This window comes from Stegostoma tigrinum, chromosome 1 (assembly GCF_030684315.1).
Source record: "Stegostoma tigrinum isolate sSteTig4 chromosome 1, sSteTig4.hap1, whole genome shotgun sequence".
Taxonomy (NCBI): Eukaryota; Metazoa; Chordata; class Chondrichthyes; order Orectolobiformes; family Stegostomatidae; genus Stegostoma; species Stegostoma tigrinum.
The window spans coordinates 115,137,042-115,155,076 of NC_081354.1; the positions used below are offsets into that span (position 1 = coordinate 115,137,042).

Below are 18,035 nucleotides of genomic sequence, written 5' to 3' on the forward strand. Positions count from 1 at the left end.
TTCTGTTGTTATGGACCAAGCTACAAGTCCCCAAAACCCAAAAAACATTGTAAGGAGATAGCCTAGACCCTAACTTTTATGTTTATTTAAAGGCAAGTGTAAGATTTGTGTTCTAGATGTGATTCGATTGACCCACCACTAGGCTTTGATCAAAGCACACTTTATTCTTACAACAGTTGAAGTACAGAGGAACTACTTCGTTGAAACACCTAACAAGATAAAATATTATTTAACTACTGATTATTTAACCACAGTAGGCAATGGCCTCCTAGTATTATCACTGGACTGTTAATCCAGAGACCCAGATAACGTTTTGGGAACCTGGGTTCAAATCCTGCCATGTCAGCTGGTGGGATTTGAATTCAATAAAAATTCATAAAGTCAGGAGGTTCATTCATAAAGTCAGGAGGTATGGGATACAGGGTGATTTGGCTGTCTGAATTCAGAATTGGTTGGCTGACAGGAGGCAGAGAGTGGTTGTAGATGGTCAGTATTCTGCCTGGAGGTCAGTGCTGAGTGGTGTCCCGCAGGGCTCTGTTCTTGGGCCTCTGCTGTTTGTAGTTTTTATAAATGACTTGGATGAGGAGGTTGAGGGGTGGGTTAGTGTGTTTGCTGATGACACAAAGGTTGGAGGTGCCGTTGATAGTATCGAGGGCTATTGCAGGCTTTAGCGAGACATTGACAGAATGCAGAGCTGGGCTGAGAAATGGCAGATGGAGTTCAACCTGGATAAATGCGAAGTGATGCATTTTGGAAGGTTGATCTTAAATGCTGAATATAGGATTAAAGGCAGGATTCTCGGCAGTGTGGAGGAACAGCAGGATCTTGGTGTTCAAGTGCATAGCTCCCTCAAAGTTGCCACCCAGGTGGATAAGGCTGTTAAGAAAGCATATGGTGTTTTGGCTTTCATTAACAGGGGGATCGAGTTTAAGAGCCGCGAGGTTATGCTGCAGCTCTACAAAACCCTGGTGAGACCACACTTGGAATATTGTGTCCAGTTCTGGTCGCCCTGTTATAGGAAAGATGTGGAGGCTTTGGAGAGGGTGCAATGGAGGTTTACCAGGATGCTGCCTGGACTGGAGGGCTCCTCTTACGAGGAGAGGTTGACTGACCTTAGACTTTTCTCTCTGGAGAGAAGGGGGAAGAGAGGTGACCTGATTGAGGTCTATAAGGTAATGAGAGGCATGGATAGAGTCGATAGCCAGAGACTTTTCCCCAGGGCAGGATTGACTGCCACGAGGGGTCATAGTTTTAAGGTGTTAGGAGGAAGGTATAGAGGAGATGTCAGAGGGAGGTTCTTCACCCAGAGAGTTGTGAGCGCATGGAATAGTTGACCAGTGGTAGTCGTGGAAGCAGAGTCATTAGTGACATTTAAGCGACTGCTGGACATGCACATGGACAGCAGTGAATGTAGGTCAGGTTATTTTAATTTTGGATTAGGATTATTCCACGTACAACATCGTGGGCTGAAGGGCCTGTACTGCGCTGTACCGTTCTATGTTCTATGTATCTGGAATTAAGAATCTAATGATAACCATGAATCCGTTGTCTATTTTGGAAAAACCCATTTGGTTCACTAATGTACTTTAGCAAAGGAAACGCCATCCTTGCCTGGTCTGGCCTGCATATAACTCTGGAACCACAGCATTATGGTTGACTCTGAGCTGCCCTCTGTGCAATTAGGGATGGGCAATAAATGCTGTCTAGCTAGCAATAGCCTCATCCCATTAATGATTTTTAAAAAATCAACTGTTTCAATATAGGCAGAATCGCATATTCACATCCTTTGGCAAAAATGCAATACTGTAAAATGATTATGACTCTCATGTGGTGTCTCTCTCCAATCCAGAAGAAAGAAATAATCCAATCTTTTTGATTTTTAAGAAGAAGCCTCGCTGTTTCAGACTTCACCCGAGCAGTCATAAACTCAAGTTTGGGACATCCTATTAAAGTTGTACAGGATGTTAACGAGGCCACATTTAGAGTACTGTATACAATTCTGGTCACAGACAAAATTGCTAGAAAAGCTCAGCAGGTCTGGCAGCATCTGTGAAATAAAAAACAGACTTAACATTTTGGGTCCAGTGAACATTCCGCAGAACTACAGTTCTGGTCACCCTGCTATCGGAAGGATATTAGGTTGCAGACTTGCTCACTGAGCCGGTGTGTTTGATTGCAGATGTTTTGTCACCCTGCAAGGTAACATTGTATGTAAAGGACCCTGTTCCTACAACCAATAAAACTAATGTACTATATAAAATACATTCAAGGACTGTGAGAAATATCTACATAGGCCAAACTGGAAGAAAACTAGCAATAAGGATACATGAACACCACCTAGCCACCAAGAAACACGACCCATTCTCACTGATCTCAATACACATGGACAAAGGAAGACACAAATTTGACTGGGACAGCACATCCATAATAACACAAGCCAAACAGAGACATGCCAGGGAATTCCTGGAGGTCTGGCATTTCAACCAGAACTCTGTTAACAAACACATTGAACTGGACCCAATGTACACATCACTGAAAAACAACCAAAATTAATACCAACCATCCCAGCAAACCGAGGCATATAAATAACAAGGGGGACCAAGTACCAATGCTTCACTGGAGGCGCACTGATGATGTTACCCAGCAGGATGTCAAAACATCTGCAGTCAAACACACTGGCTCGGCAAGCAAGTCTGCAACCTCATCCTCGACCCAAGCTACAAATCTCAAAAACTTTAAGGAAGGAGATTATTAAATTGGAGAGGGTGCGGAAAATATTTACAAAGATGTTACTAGAACTAGAAAGTTTGACTTACTAGGAGAGGTTGGATAGGCTGAAGCTTTTTTTCACTGGACATAGGAAGTTGAGAGGTGACCTTTTATAGAGGTTTATAAAATCATGAGCATAGATAAGTTGAATAGCAAAGGCCTCTTCCCTGTGGTAGGAAGGTACAAAACCAGAGGGAATAGGTTTAAGGTGAGAGGAGAAAGATTTAGAAGGGACCTGAGCAACAACTTTTTCACACTGGGTAGGTTGTACGTGGAATGAACCACCTGTGGAAGTGGTAGATGCAGGTACAGTTACAATACTTAAAATACATTTGGACGGGTCGGCAAACAAGAAAGGTTTCGAGGGCTAGGAGGCAAATGGGACTAGTTTTGTTTGGGCGACTGTCGGCATGGATGAGTTGGACTGAAGGGTCTGTTTCTGTGCTGTATGACTCTATTGTCCTTCCAATTAACCCGATCTTGTACACCTCTAGTAGACATTCTCTCAACCTTCACTGCTTTCCTTCACTTTAATGCTCCAAGGAAAAAAAATCCCATCTTCAATCTTTGCTCATAATTCAGATCCTGCAGCACAGATAGTGTCCTGACAGGCCGACGAGGGGAGAGGCCATTCTAGACTTGGTGCTCGGAAACGAGCCGGGGCAGGTATCAGATCTTGTGGTGGGAGAGCATTTTGGTGATAGTGACCATAACTGCCTCACATTCAACATAGCTATGGAGAAGGAGAGGATTAGGCAAAATGGGAGGATATTTAATTGGGGAAGAGGAAACTATGATGCGATTAGACATGAGTTAGGAAGCATGGACTGGGAGCAGTTGTTCCATGGTAAGGGAACTATAGACATGTGGAGACGGTTTAAGGAACAGTTGTTGGGAGTGATGAGTAAATATGTCCCTCTGAGACAGGCAAGAAGGGGTAAGATTAAGGAACCTTGGATGATGAGAGCGGTGGAGCTTCTAGTGAAAAGGAAGAAGGTAGCTTACATAAGGTGGAGGAAGCTAGGGTCAAGTTCCGCTAGAGAGGATTACATGCAGGCAAGGAAGGAGCTCAAAAATGGTCTGAGGAGAGCCAGGAGGGGGCACGAGAAAGGCTTGGCAGAAGGAATCCGGGAAAACACAAAGGCATTTTACACTTACGTGAGGAATAAGAGAATGATCAAAGAAAGAGTAGGGCCGATCAGGAATAGCATAGGGATCTTGTGTGTGGAGCCTGAGGAGGTAGGGGAAGCCCTAAATGAGTTTTTTGCTTCTGTCTTTACGAAAGAAACGAACTTTGTAGTGAATGAAACCTTTGAAGAGCAGGTGTGCATGCTGGAATGGATAGAGATAGACGAAGCTGATGTGCTGAAAATTTTGTCAAACATTAAGATTGACAAGTCGCCAGGCCCGGATCAGATTTGTCCTCGGCTGCTTTGGGAAGCGAGAAATGCAATTGCTTCGCCACTTGCGAAGATCTTTGCATCCTCGCTCTCCACTGGCGTCGTACCTGAGGACTGGAGAGAGGCAAATGTAATTCCTCTCTTCAAGAAAGGAAATAGGGAAATCCCCGGCAATTATAGACCGGTAAGTCTCACGTCTGTCGTCTGCAAGGTGTTAGAAAGGATTCTGAGGGATAAGATTTATGACCATCTGGAAGAGCATGGCTTGATCAAATACAGTCAACACGGCTTTGTGAGGGGTAGGTCATGCCTTACAAACCTTATCGAGTTTTTTGAGGATGTGACTAGAAAAGTTGATGAGGGTCGAGCTGTGGATGTGGTGTATATGGACTTCAGTAAGGCATTTGATAAGGTTCCCCATGGTAGGCTCATTCAGAAGGTCAGGAGGAATGGGATACAGGGGAACTTAGCTGCTTGGATACAGAATTGGCTGGCCAACAGAAGACAGCGAGTGGTAGTAGAAGGAAAATATTCTGCCTGGAAGTCAGTGGTGAGTGGAGTTCCACAGGGCTCTGTCCTTGGGCCTCTACTGTTTGTAATTTTTATTAATGACTTGGACGAGGGAATTGAAGGATGGGTCAGCAAGTTTGCAGACGACACAAAGGTCGGAGGTGTCGTTGACAGTGTAGAGGGCTGTTGTAGGCTGCAGCGGGACATTGACAGGATGCAGAGATGGGCTGAGAGATGGCAGATGGAGTTCAACCTGGATAAATGCGAGGTGATGCATTTTGGAAGGTCGAATTTGAAAGCTGAGTACAGGATTAAGGATAGGATTCTTGGCAGCGTGGAGGAACAGAGGGATCTTGGTGTGCAGATACATAGATCCCTTAAAATGGCCACCCAAGTGGACAGGGTTGTTAAGAAAGCATATGGTGTTTTGGCTTTCATTAACAGGGGGATTGAGTTTAAGAGTCGTGAGATCTTGTTGCAGCTCTATAAAACTTCGGTTAGACCGTACTTGGAATACTGCGTCCGGTTTTGGGCGCCCAATTATAGGAAAGATGTGGATGCTTTGGAGAGGGTTCAGAGGAGGTTTACCAGGATGCTGCCTAGACTGGAGGGCTTATCTTATGAAGAGAGGTTGACTGAGCTCGGTCTCTTTTCATTGGAGAAAAGGAGGAGGAGAGGGGACCTAATTGAGGTATACAAGATAATGAGAGGCATAGATAGAGTTGATAGCCAGAGACTATTTCCCAGGGCAGAAATGGCTAGCACGAGGGGTCATAGTTTCAAGCTGGTTGGTGGAAAGTATAGAGGGGATGTCAGAGGCAGGTTCTTTACGCAGAGAGTTGTGAGAGCATGGAATGCGTTGCCAGCAGCAGTTGTGGAAGCAAGGTCATTGGGGTCATTTAAGAGACTGCTGGGCATGTATATGGTCACAGAAATTTGAGGGTGCATACATGAGGATCAATGGTCGGCACAACATTGTGGGCTGAAGGGCCTGTTCTGTGCTGTACTGTTCTATGTTCTAAATCTTCTGTCTGCCCTGTCTAGTGCAATCACATCCTTCCTTATATTGTGGTGGCTAGAAATGCTGACGTACTTCAGTTGTGGCTTAATCAGTCTATTTTGTGTTTTATTCCAAAGTAATCTCCTAGCTCCTTCATTCAATGCCTCTACTAATAAAGACAAGGCAAGTCTCCCAAATGCCACCTTAACAACATTATCTGCTGCTCTGCTACCTTTCGGGATCTGTGGGTATGCATATCAAATCCTCTCTGATCTTCAGTACTTTCCAGGCTCCTACCATTTATACAATGATCCCTTGACTTGTTAGCCCTTCACAAGTGCATTATCTCACTTTTCAAAGTTGAACTCCATGTGCTGATGCTCTGCCCATCTGACCAGTGCGTTGATATCCTCCTGCAGTTTACAGCAATCTTCCTCGCTATTTACCATCCTACCAATTTTCATATTAATATGTACTGCAAGCCACATCTATCAATACATAAGTCCTTTTAAATACTGCCATAAGAATGTGTATGCACTGCGCCTGCTTCATCTCGACAAACTAGGTAGCAGCTATTTGCCAGTTAATTGCTGAAGCCACTGCCCTAACTGAACTAAGTCAACATGCCTGTTTAAAATTAAACAAAGCCTGGCAGTTAACAGTCAATAGTCATTAACTGCTGCAATCTCCGTGGCAATACTTGCCAACCAAACAGCAGTACCTGTCCTTCAGTAGACATATTGGCTTTCCCTTTTACTGTATTCTTGCAAATTACCCTGATGGATGCAAATTTTGACATTTGTCTGTATTTTCAGCAGCATTGTCTGTAAGGTTAATGTATTCTATCACCCTCAATATGAACTTCATTAACATTGCACTTTTAATGATTGATTAATCTGTTCAGCAAGGACCTATTTAAAGTTGGCTAAGTTAAAGAGCCAGAATCTTGGAATTCCCTTCATAACAACATTGAGTCTACCTACCGCACATGGACTACAACGGTTTTACCACTCCCTTCTCAAGGGCAACTAGGGTAGGCAATAAATGTTGGCTCAGCCAGTGATGCCCATGTCCCATGAGTGAATAAAAAAGATTGTCTTGATTTAATGTTGTTTGTAAAATAGTGACAATTTTCTCAATTAACTTTGAAAGTATCAGTTTAATGTTTGTAGCAAAGTTCCATTTGTAGGGTCTGCATGCTCTCGAGACTTTTTCCCCATGCTTCCGCCCCATATTGAGTCCGGCAGTGCCTTTGCCTTCCACTGGTTCATGCCCCTGCTTTCAATCCCTCTTCACCATTCCAGTTTCTATCGCCAGTCTGTGTCTGCTGTTTTCATTAAAATACACACTGTCTGCTTTTCACCTGGCTTTAATTTGGAGCTTGCACTGAATTCCTGTGATATACCTAGTGACAGAAGTTGGTCAGTGCAGATAATGTTACCCACAGTAACCAGTGCTGCCACGAAATGAAACTTGTGTAATTAATAATCATACTCAGTTAAAACAACATGTATTTACAGTACTTTTATATATTTTTAACATCTTATTTTGAAGGTCATTTTGTTTCTATTTTAGTTTCAGAAATATTAACCATCTGAGCCTAATCTTTTAAAGTGTTTTTTTCAACAGAGCAAGATCCTTAAGTGCCTACTAACTGCTCAGTTTCTCTTAGATTTAGTACTGTCTCCATTTCTAAATATGTACGGTACAGTTCTCAATCTGTACATTATCTTCCAAGCACAGTCCAAAGGAGTGAGTGGTGTTTCTCATAAAATTATGTTTGCATTTGTGAGAATTGCAACTTTAAGTGAGGATTTACAGTATCCTTAAATCCCTCTGACCCTCTACCCCATTTGAGCACTTCTTTTTGAAAAGAATACAGGAATTTTATTCTTTTGGATAAGATGAACTGTGTCACACTTAGCTATATTGTAGTTCATATGTTATGTCTGTTCTGCATTATGTTATTAATGTTGCCTTTTATTTAGGCACAATCCATCCCTAAGTTGACTACGTTCCCAATTTGGTGCCCATAAATTTAAATTGAACTTTGAGACCTGAGATAACTGACTAGAGATATTAATGGGCATTAAGTTAAAAACATGCACCATAATTTGTTTTCAAATATCCACAGGATGAATTGGTTAGGAGAATTTCTGAAGAAGAGCAGCATAACAATTTAGCTTGCGTTCTGCTGAATGCAGATGGAGCACAAGAGCTTGCAGGCAACTCGGATACTCTAAAAGAACCAGGTAAGATGTGAATTAGATTTTTGCAATAACTTGCCTGCATTTTGTAGTTTTTTTGCTCAGTGATGTTCCAGGCAATATTGGATTTTTTATTACCTCCTCCTGGGTAATAGTTTAACCAATTTCATAAACCAAAGTCCTGATGTGCAACATGTCAAGATGCTTTAGGGAGAAACAGTTACAAAATTATCATTCAGGTAGAATTTTGAGTGGTTCTCAGAATTCTTTGAGGGATTAATGACCAAGTTAGACAAAGGAGAGCCAGTATATGTGATCTTTTAGGATTTCCAGAAGGCCTTCTGACAAGGTGTCTCACAGGAGGCTGCTAAATAAGATGAGAACACATGGCATTCTGAACAAGGTACTGACATGAGTAGAGAATTGGCTTACTGGCAGAATGCAGAGAATAGGAATAAAGGGGTCTTTTTCAGGACAGTTGCCAGTGATTAGTGGAGTTCTGCAGTGGTCCATGTTGGGACCAGAACTATTCACATTACATGTTAACGATCTGGACAAAGTGACTGAGAGTGTGGTTGCTAAGTTAAGAGATGATACAAACATAGGTGGAGGCACAGGTAGTGTTGAGAAAGGAGGTAGACTGCATATGGATTTGGACAGGCTTGGAGAGTGGGCAAAGATGTTGCAGGAGGAAAATGATGTGGGGAAAATGAGGTTATATACTTTTTCGTATGAAGAATGGAGAAACTGACTTTTCTAAACTGGGAAAGGCTTCATAAATCTGAAGCACAAAAGACTTGCGAGTACTAATTCAGGATTCTCTTAAGGTTAGCATGCAGATTCATTTGGCAGTTAGAAAGGCAAATGCAATGTTTACATTAATTTCAAGAGGGCTGGAATCTAAGAGTGGAAATATATATCTGAGGCTGTATCAGGCTCTGGTCAGACCGCATTTAGAATATTGTGAGCAATTTTGTGCCCTGTATCTAAGGAAGGATGTGCTGGTGTTGCAGCTGTTCCAGCAAAGATTTACAAGAATGCTCCTGGAATAAAGGGCTTGTCATGTGAGGACTCTGTGCCTGTACTCGATGAAGTTTAGAAGATTTGCTGGAAGGCAGGGCGGAATTGAATGAAACTTACAGAATACAAAGAGTTGCGGACAGAATGGATGTGGTGAAGATGTTTCCAAGAGTAGGAGAGACTGGGCCTCAAGGGCACAGCCTCAGAGTGAAAGGACAACCCTTCAGAACTGAGATGAGGAATTCTTCAGCCAGAGGATGGTGTATCTGTCTAACTCATGGCTGCCACAGCCTTTTGTGGTAAAGCCATTGAGTGTATTTTGAGGCAGTGGTAGATTTTTGCTTGGTAAGGGCATTGAGGATTATTGGGAGAAGGCTGGAGAATGGTGTTGAGAAACATATCAACCACAATCAAATGATGGATCAGACTCCGTTGGATGAGTGGCCTAATTTTGCTCCTATGTCTTATGGACTTAAGATCCAGATTTTTTTTCAAATGGAAATTTTACAAATGAAATTTTTTCTTTGCCTTTTTATCACAGCTACTTATAGTAAGGAGTAATTTGTTTTCAGTTTCTACCTTTGATATATTTACTCTCTGGAAGAATTGTGCACCTGCTTCATACCCTTATCTAGGGTAGAATCACAGACTGAAGTTAAATATCAGAGATGCAAATTAAAGGGATATGAGAAAATTCAGAGAAAACAGTCTAGATGTGATATTTTAGGCTCAATTCTTAATTATGTTTTGGTAAAATGTATAGCAAAAAACAAATTCCCTCTAACATCTGAAGTTGCTGGGAAAGCTCAGCAGGTCTGGCAGCATCTGTGTCGAGAAAATCAGAGTTGACGTTTTGGGTCCAGTGACCCTTCCTCAGAACTGGGGAAAGTTCTGAGAAAGGATCACCAGACCCAAAACATTAACTCTGATTTTCCCTTCACAGATGCTGCCAGACCTGCTGAGCTTTTCCAGCATATTCTGGTTTTGTTCTTAATTTACAGCATCCACAATTGTTTTAGTTTTTATTCTCTCTAACATCTATTTACTCTGCATGATTTTGAGCCATCATATGCTAGGTGAACACTCTATCTGCTGAATCATACTATTAACTATAGTCTTTTTAGTGTAAAAACATTCTGTGGTTTAAACAGAAAGAGTTTGGATCTGTAATTAGTATTATTAATTTGAAACTAATCAACAATATTAATTTTTTTCCCTTTGTTTTAGACGATGGTGGAGCCCGAAGCACATGAATGAATATTTATTGATCTTCATCACTGTCATGTTTGGTTTGAATACGTTAATTAAATTTAATCCTTGTTTATGGCTTAAAATATTTTCTTTTAATTAGCTTTCTGCTAGAATTGTTGTCCCCTTATTGGGTTTAGACTGACCAATATTTCTTGCTCCATAAGTTGCAATACATCATAATACTTTCAATAATTTTGTTTTTGAATACTCTAACTTGAATTTCCACTTTTTACAAATGGAATGACAGACAACCCTCTTTTATAATAAAAGAAATCCACTTCTATAATGAAAGTTTCTAGTTCCAGCACTACTATATTTTGTCATTCAGAAGATGGTGATTGTGATACATTCATTAGAGTGTCCTTCCTATCCGTTTTACCTAAGTTGGTAACTCGATCTGGTTTCGTACACTGCTGTTCTTTAAAAAAGCACCAATATCGATCTTTTTTTTGAGATTTTATTGTGCTTGTTCATTGTGGAGTAATTTTGAGGCTCTCTACAATGTGTGCAAGTAGTTTTGTTATGGATAGCATTTCCCCATATGCAGTTTATAGGTATCTGCTATTGTCACCTGACATAAAGCTAGCCTTGCAAACAATAGTATGGTAACTTCAATATATCTGCTGTGTTCAATACAACACTTTGGCACAGAAGGTGACATTCTTAATCAGCTGGGTTCATCCATCGTAGCTAAATTGTTCTAATTGACTTATGCTGCTGTATTTTCAGTAGAACCTCTTCTAATCTACCAAATGCACCCGTACATCTGAAATGTGATAATGAATGTGGATATTTAAATAACTTGTCCTACTTTTGTTAATATTGCAACTCATTTGCAAATTAGAAAGAGCCACAGTATTAATGTATTGCAGGCAAAAGTGAGTCATATTCATCTTAACACTGAATTACTGATCTCAAAAAGTGACTTTTTTCTCTGCTTTCATATTCTAGTTTGAATTATGTACAAACACTGTAAAGATTGGTATTTTAAAGGACTAAGAATATTGATTTGTCAATTCAAAGTACTGTCATCTGCTCAAATTCTGAAGTTCAGATAAAACTGCTTACTATTTTTATAAATACGCTCGAACAAGTTTCACTGGATGCCACTCAACTGAATCTAAGCTTGCAAATGAGCAATGACTATTAACATCAAACTCGAGTGTCAAAAGCAAGATCTGAATTAGTTCCAAAACCTCCATGGTGATGTCACAGTGAAAAACTACATATTCTAGTTAGTTCAAGAGCTGAGATGCCATCCACGTTTAACCAATTGTACCGTTCACATGCATGCAAGTTTTGTGTGATTTACTTTCAATTTCAAAAGCTCTAATGGCATCCATGAATATATTCATTTTATATGCATATACCTAGATAGTGCTATTTTGAGAACATAATTGCAGCTGATGTTTTCCCAGGTCTTAGTAAAGCATTGATAACAGGTTTTGCTTGTCTTGAAGATTTTGAGATAAATTTTCAGTTTATTAAGGCCTAAAATAAGGTGTGCATAAAATTGACAGTCTGTAGTTTGACCTATCTAGAATTTAATATAATTTACTGGAACTGTTTGCTTTAGTAAATTGGGTATAAGAAAATTAACTGGAAATATTTCAAATTATTGAAACAAGCAGTATTTCATCCCTCATTTATAACTATCATTCTTAAACCTCTTGATTTCAAAATTTTTTACTAGAGTGACTTGAACAGTATGTTGCTGTCTGCAGCATTGAGTACTCACAAAGAAGGAGTTGATTTACTTTTCTGCAAATATCTGAGGGCAGTTAGGAGTGACTCCTACAGAAAAAGCCGCCTTGTGAAATTGGATACAGGTTTGTCTTTGACACTATTTAGACGAGGTGCACTGATTCAGCTAGTGGCAGCACAAACCACTTTTTGCAGAATTAGACATGCTAAGTTATCTTCTGATGCGTTTCATTTTTGCCTCTTAAATGTTTTGATGGTTTGTGCATTTAAACTTAGACTTTTTGACAGGCATGTTGCTGCGTTGTGTAATCAGTCTTTAACTTGCATTTTTTATGTATGATTTTAAAATGTTTACTATGCAATTTAAAAATAAAGTAACACTCTTTGTGTTTGTCATTACTGATGTGAGGAAATCATGCTCAGTTGCACAATAGATTGACTTAAAATTTTATTTGAAAACGTGACCACAGATTTTTATGATCACGTTCAGAAACCAATCTGATTAAACATCAAAACACTTGCATTCAACACTCCTTCTAAGCTGCATGACCACTCCACAGGTTCCTGCACACCTATCATCATGCTGACGGCATTCCCAGCATTGATTTTGATTTTGATTTTGGAAGTCACTGTCACGTACTGACTTCCCAGATCTGTGTAGAAGAAATCAAAATTAGAGGGAATGCAGCTTACATGTGGATGAGCTGTCTGAATTTCTTGAACAGGAGACTTCTCTTCCAAATCAACTTAGATGAACTGTGCCAAGAATTCATGAAGACCAAATTGGAGAATGTCAGCATGGTAACCACACAACATTTTTAGTAAGTAATGCTGTATGCCGTTATAAAAAGATCCCATAGCCGATTTAGAAGCTATCAAAACAAAGTAAGTTTTTTTTTAATTCATTCATGGGACATGGGTGTTGTTGATTGGCCAACATTTTATTGCCTATCTCTAGTTATGGTGTCATGAAGTCATACAGCACAGAAATAGACCCGTAATCCAACTTGTCTGGGCTGACCAAACTTGTCAAACTAAATTAGTTTCATTTGCCTGTTTGTCCCATACCCCTCCAAACCTTTCCTGTACATGTACCTGTCCAAATCTCTCTTAAATGTTGCGACTGTACCTGCATCTACCACTTCCTCTGGTAGTTCATTCCGCATACAAACCGCCTTCTGTAAGAAAAGGTTGCCCCTCAGGTCCCTTTTAAATCTTGCGCCTCCTCTCCTTAAAAATCTGCAATCTAGTTTTGAGCCCCCCTGCCCAAGGGAAAAGACTTATTATTCAACCCCACAACTTCCTAAGCTCCAGTGGAAAGAAGTCCTAGCCTATCCATCCTCTCCTTTATAACTGAAACCTTCCAGTCTCCAACTTAATCATGTTTGCCCTGTAGCAGGTTTCCAAAACTGTACACAGTACAAAAGTGATCCCAGCAATGTCCTGTACAAACGCAAAATGACAGCTCAACTCCAATGCTCAGTGGTCCGAACAATGAAGGAAAGTGTGCCAGATATAGTCTTTACCACCCTATCTACCTGTTGCCCTTGAGAAGATGTCCATGAGCTGACTTCTGGAACCTTCTGTAGTCTACATGCTCTAAGTTGAACCACGATGCCATTAGGAAGGGAATACCAGGTTTTTGACCCAGCAACAGTGAACGAATGGTGATATATTTCTAATTCAGCATGGTGAGTGGCTTGGAAGGAAATATGCTGGTGCTCATGCCTTTCAGCTACCCTTGTCCTTTTATATGGAAGTACTTGTGGGTTTGGAAGGTGCTGTCTAAGGATTTATGGTTAATTTCTGCGGTGCATGATGTAAATTATACACGCATGCTTGCTATTGAGTGTCAGTAGTGGAGAGGGTGGATGTGATGCCAGTCCGTGGTTGCCTTGACCTGGATGATGTCAAGCATTCATCCAAGTGCAGACTATTCCGTCACACTCCTTACTTTTGCCTTGGAGATGTTGATGGACAAGGTTTGAAGTGTCAGGAGGTCATTTATTTGCCACAGTATTCCTATCCTCTTACCTGCTCTTGTCACCACAATGTTTATGGGGTGATTCCAGTTGAATTTCTGGTCAATGGTAATCCCAAGAACCGAGATTGTGGGGGGATTCAGTGATAGTAACACCATTGAATGTCAAGTACTGTGATAGTTGACTCTTATTGGAGATGCTTGTTGTCTGGTATTGGTGCAGCATGAATGTTACTTGCCACTTGTCAACCAAAGCCTGGATATACACCAGGTGTTGGTGCATTAGAACATGAAATGCTTCAGCAGAATCACAAGTGATTGCACAATGTAGAGAACCATCAGAAACATCCCCACTTCTGACCTCATAATGCAGGAAAGGCTATTGATGAAGCAGCTGAAGATGGCTGGGCCTAGAATACCACTCTGAGAAACTCTTGCAGAGAAGATCTGGAGCTGAGTGACTGACAACCACAAACATCATCCTGTGCGCCAGCTATGACTCCAACCACCAAAGAGTTTGTCCCCTCATGCCTATTGATTCCAGTTTTGCTAGGTTCCTAGATGCCATACTGGGCTGAATGCAGCCTTGATGTCAAGGGCTAACCTCTGGAATATGGTTCTTTTATCAGTGTTTGAACCAAGGCTAAAATGAGATCAGGAGATGATTGGCCCTGGTGCTAAGCATGTGCTGCTTGATAACTTGGGTGATGCCTTCCATCACTTTATTGTTGATCAAGAGTAGACTGATGGCACAGTAATTGGCTTTTGTGTAGCAGGACATTCCAGGATACTTTTCCAGATTTTTGGGTAGATGCTAGTGTTATTACCTTATACAGGAAAAGGTTGGCTACGGAGACAGCAAGTCTTAGAGCACTACTTCAGTACCATTGGCAGAATGTTGACAGGGCCCTTTGCAGTATCCCAGTCATTTCTTGATATTACATGGAGTGAATCAAATTGGCTGGAGACTTTGATGCTGGGGCTCAGTGAGGAGGCCAAGATGGATTGCTTCAACCTTATCGTTTGCATCAATGTATGGGGTTCTTTCTTAATTGAAGATGGGAATATTGTGGACCCTCCTTCAGTGAGGTGTTTAATTGACCACCACCATTCGTCACTGGATGTGATGAATGCTGGGCTTGGATATGATCTGTTGGTTGTGGGAATCAATCAACTCTTATCACTGGATACTTACGCTGTTTGAAGTGTCAACCTGGAGAAGTTGCCATTTTCAGGTAGGCCTGGTGCTGCTCCTGATATTCCTCCTGCACTTTCCATTGAACCAGTATTGATTCCCTGGCTTGATGGTAATGGTTGTCTAGGATATTCCAGACCATAAGGTTGCAATTGTGCTAAATTATTGTTCTGCTGTGATGGCTTATAGGGCCCCATGGACAGTCATTCTTGATTTGTTTGACATCTGTCCTATTTAGCATGTTGAGTGTACTGCATGATATGGAGGGTGTTGTCAATGTGAATGCAGGACTTTGTCTCCCCAGGGACTGTAGCGGTGATCATTCTTAACCATACCATTATCGATAAATGCACCTACAAATTGATGAGGGCGAGGTTGAGTATATTTTTCCCTCACTGCACACAGACTATGTCCTTAAGAACCCAATCAGCATAGCACAAACAGTAGTACTGCTGCCAAGCCAGTCTTGGTGGTGGATGGACGTTGAAATCCCTCACGTGAAGCATATCGTCTGTACTTGTTGTTCAGCCTAGAGGAGCACAAATTCATCAGCCGAGGGAGGACTACACTTGTTAAGGAAAAGTGCTGCTTACAATGTTTAACGTGAAGCCCTTAGACTTCATTAAGGTTTGAAGTGTTCATTGAAGATGCCTAGGGCAGCTCCAATAGGTATTGGGTCTTTTGAAAAGCATTAAGGTAGACAAATCCACAGGCCCTGATGGGATATATCCCCGAATGCTGAGAGAAGCAGGTGAGGAAGTTCATGCAGCCTTGTTCAAAAATCTTTATATCCTGTTACTCATAGGGGAGGTCCCAGAGAATAGCCAACATGGTTTCTTCGCCTGTGAAGGGCTGCAGGGATAGTGAGCCTCACATCAGCAGCAGGGAAATTAGAAAAGATTGTTAAGGATAAGGATTTACTCACTCGAAACACTATAGACTTCTTAGTGATAGGCAGCATAGCTTTGAGTAGGAAATACCGTGTCTCACTAACTTACTGCAGTTTTAAAGAAAATAAGGTAGATGTTGTCCCTGTGGACTTTAACATGGCCTTTGACAAGGTCCCTCATGGCAGGCTGATACAAAGTCATAGGATCTACAGTGAGCTGGTAAGATGGATATCGAACTGGCTGTGTCATACACCAGAAGAGTATATTTTTGACTGGAGATCTGTGACCAGTGGTGTTCTGCAGGGATCAGTAGACCCCTTTCGTAATATATAAATGATTTAAAGGGGACTGCACATAGCCTGATTAGTAAGTTTGCAGATGACACACAGATTTAGAGCTGTGGCTAGAGTCGAAGAATTGCAGAGAAATAGTAGATAGTTTAATCCAGACAAAGGTGGGCTGATAAACTTGGGAAGATCCAATGCAGGAGGAAAAATTCACAATAAATGGCAGAACCCTTAATAGCATCAACATAGAGGTATCTAGTTGTACAGGTCCACAATTCCCTCAGACAGCACAAGGTGGATAAGGTGATCAAGAAAGCATATGGCATGCCTCATTGATCAGAGCATAAACATTAGTGAAGCATGTATTGGCTGCTTAGAATTAAGTTTGACTACATTTGGAAATTTTGTACAGTTCTGGTCACCACACTACCAGATGGATGTGGAAGCTTTGGAGATGGTGTAGAAACTGTTCATTAGGAAGTTGCCTGCTTTGGTATTAGCTGTAAGGGGACAAACAGTTTTCACTTGAACAAAGGATGATAGAAGTTCACAAAATTGAGACTTGGATTGAATGGGTAGATGAAGTTTTCCTCCTGCCAGAATAGAAATGTCAAGTACTTGGGGTCATAAGCTTAAGGTAACAGGGAGAAAGTTTAAAAGATGTTAAGTACCTAAAAGTGGAGGTAGAGGCAGAGCCAATAGCAATACTTAAGAGGCATCTTGACAGATTCAAATATGCAGTCACTAAAGGAATATGGACTGAGTAGGGGACAAAAATCTTGGTGCTGTATTGTTCTTTTCGCTTTGTCCAGAAATGTAAAATAAGCTATGGCCTCCTTGCATAGATATTTTCTAATCAGCTTATTCAGAGAAAAGTTATTACATAATGTTCAAGCAGATGGGATTTTCCACAGGTTTCCTATCCCAGAGGTAGGGACACTACCAATGCAGAAGAACCCTTGGCCTGGAGTACAGTAAATTTGATTCGATTTTTTTTTCAAATCGCGGAAGTGAGTGGCTAAATTAAGTTATTATAAAGTTCATGTTCTAGATTAAACTAAAATCCAAGAAAGCAGTAATTAGAGATGGGAATAGTGCCACCTAACTGACAGTTCATGATTACTTCATCTGAAAAAAGTTAAAATTGATTCCTGCCCTTATCCTTAAGCTGATATTAAGCTAACACACAAAAAGGGGGAAGTTAGAACATATTGAAGAAGTCATTGTGCCCCTTCATCATAATTGAATTGAGCAAAGGAGATTCGCCACAATGCTGCCCAGGCTTGAAGCATTGAAGAGTAACTGATTAATTTCTTTAGAGTAGAGAAGGTTGGGGGAGGTACCTACAGTCATACAGCACAGACAGACCCTTCAGCCCAAACTGGTCCATGCCAACCCCCTTTCTCTGCACTTGGACCATATCCTTCTACACCTTTGCTATTCATATGTTTGTCCAAATGCCTTTTAAAATGTTAATGTTACCCCACCCCCCGTCACTTCTGCTAGTAGCTCATTCTATATGTGTATTACCCTCAAAGTTGGCCTCTTTGCCCTCTTACCTTAAATTGATGACATCTAGTCCTCAATTTCCCCAACCCTAGGGAAAAAGACTAAGTGAATTCACTATTCATGTGTCTCACAATCTTATACACAAGATCCCTCCTCAGTCTCCTACGTTCGAAAGACAAATATCCCACGTTGTTCAAGCTCTCCCTATAACTCAGTCTCGAGTCCTGCCAATATCTTTGTAAAACTTCTTCTGCCTGCTTTTTAGTTTAATAACATATTTCCTACAGCATTTTGACCAAAACTGAACACAAT

General features: G+C 41.0%; 2 protein-coding genes across 8 annotated transcripts in view; one reads left to right on the forward strand and one right to left on the reverse strand.

Moving 5' to 3' along the window:
- The window catches only part of pcm1 (pericentriolar material 1), a 173,252-nt gene extending 160,992 nt beyond the window's left edge, over positions 1 to 12,260 (forward strand). For all 7 annotated transcript variants that reach the window (XM_059648029.1, XM_059648026.1, XM_059648031.1 and 4 more), the window contains 2 exons: positions 7,814 to 7,931; positions 10,134 to 12,260. In XM_059648029.1, coding sequence (XP_059504012.1) covers positions 7,814 to 7,931; positions 10,134 to 10,159 — 144 coding nt within the window. In that variant the 3' untranslated portion in view covers positions 10,160 to 12,260. The remainder of the gene's footprint in view (positions 1 to 7,813; positions 7,932 to 10,133) is intronic.
- Positions 12,261 to 12,363: 103 nt separating this feature from the next.
- The window catches only part of LOC125452079 (general transcription factor IIE subunit 1-like), a 42,387-nt gene continuing 36,715 nt past the window's right edge, over positions 12,364 to 18,035 (reverse strand). Inside the window, exon 8 of the mRNA XM_059653505.1 lies at positions 12,364 to 12,514. Coding sequence (XP_059509488.1) covers positions 12,364 to 12,514 — 151 coding nt within the window. The remainder of the gene's footprint in view (positions 12,515 to 18,035) is intronic.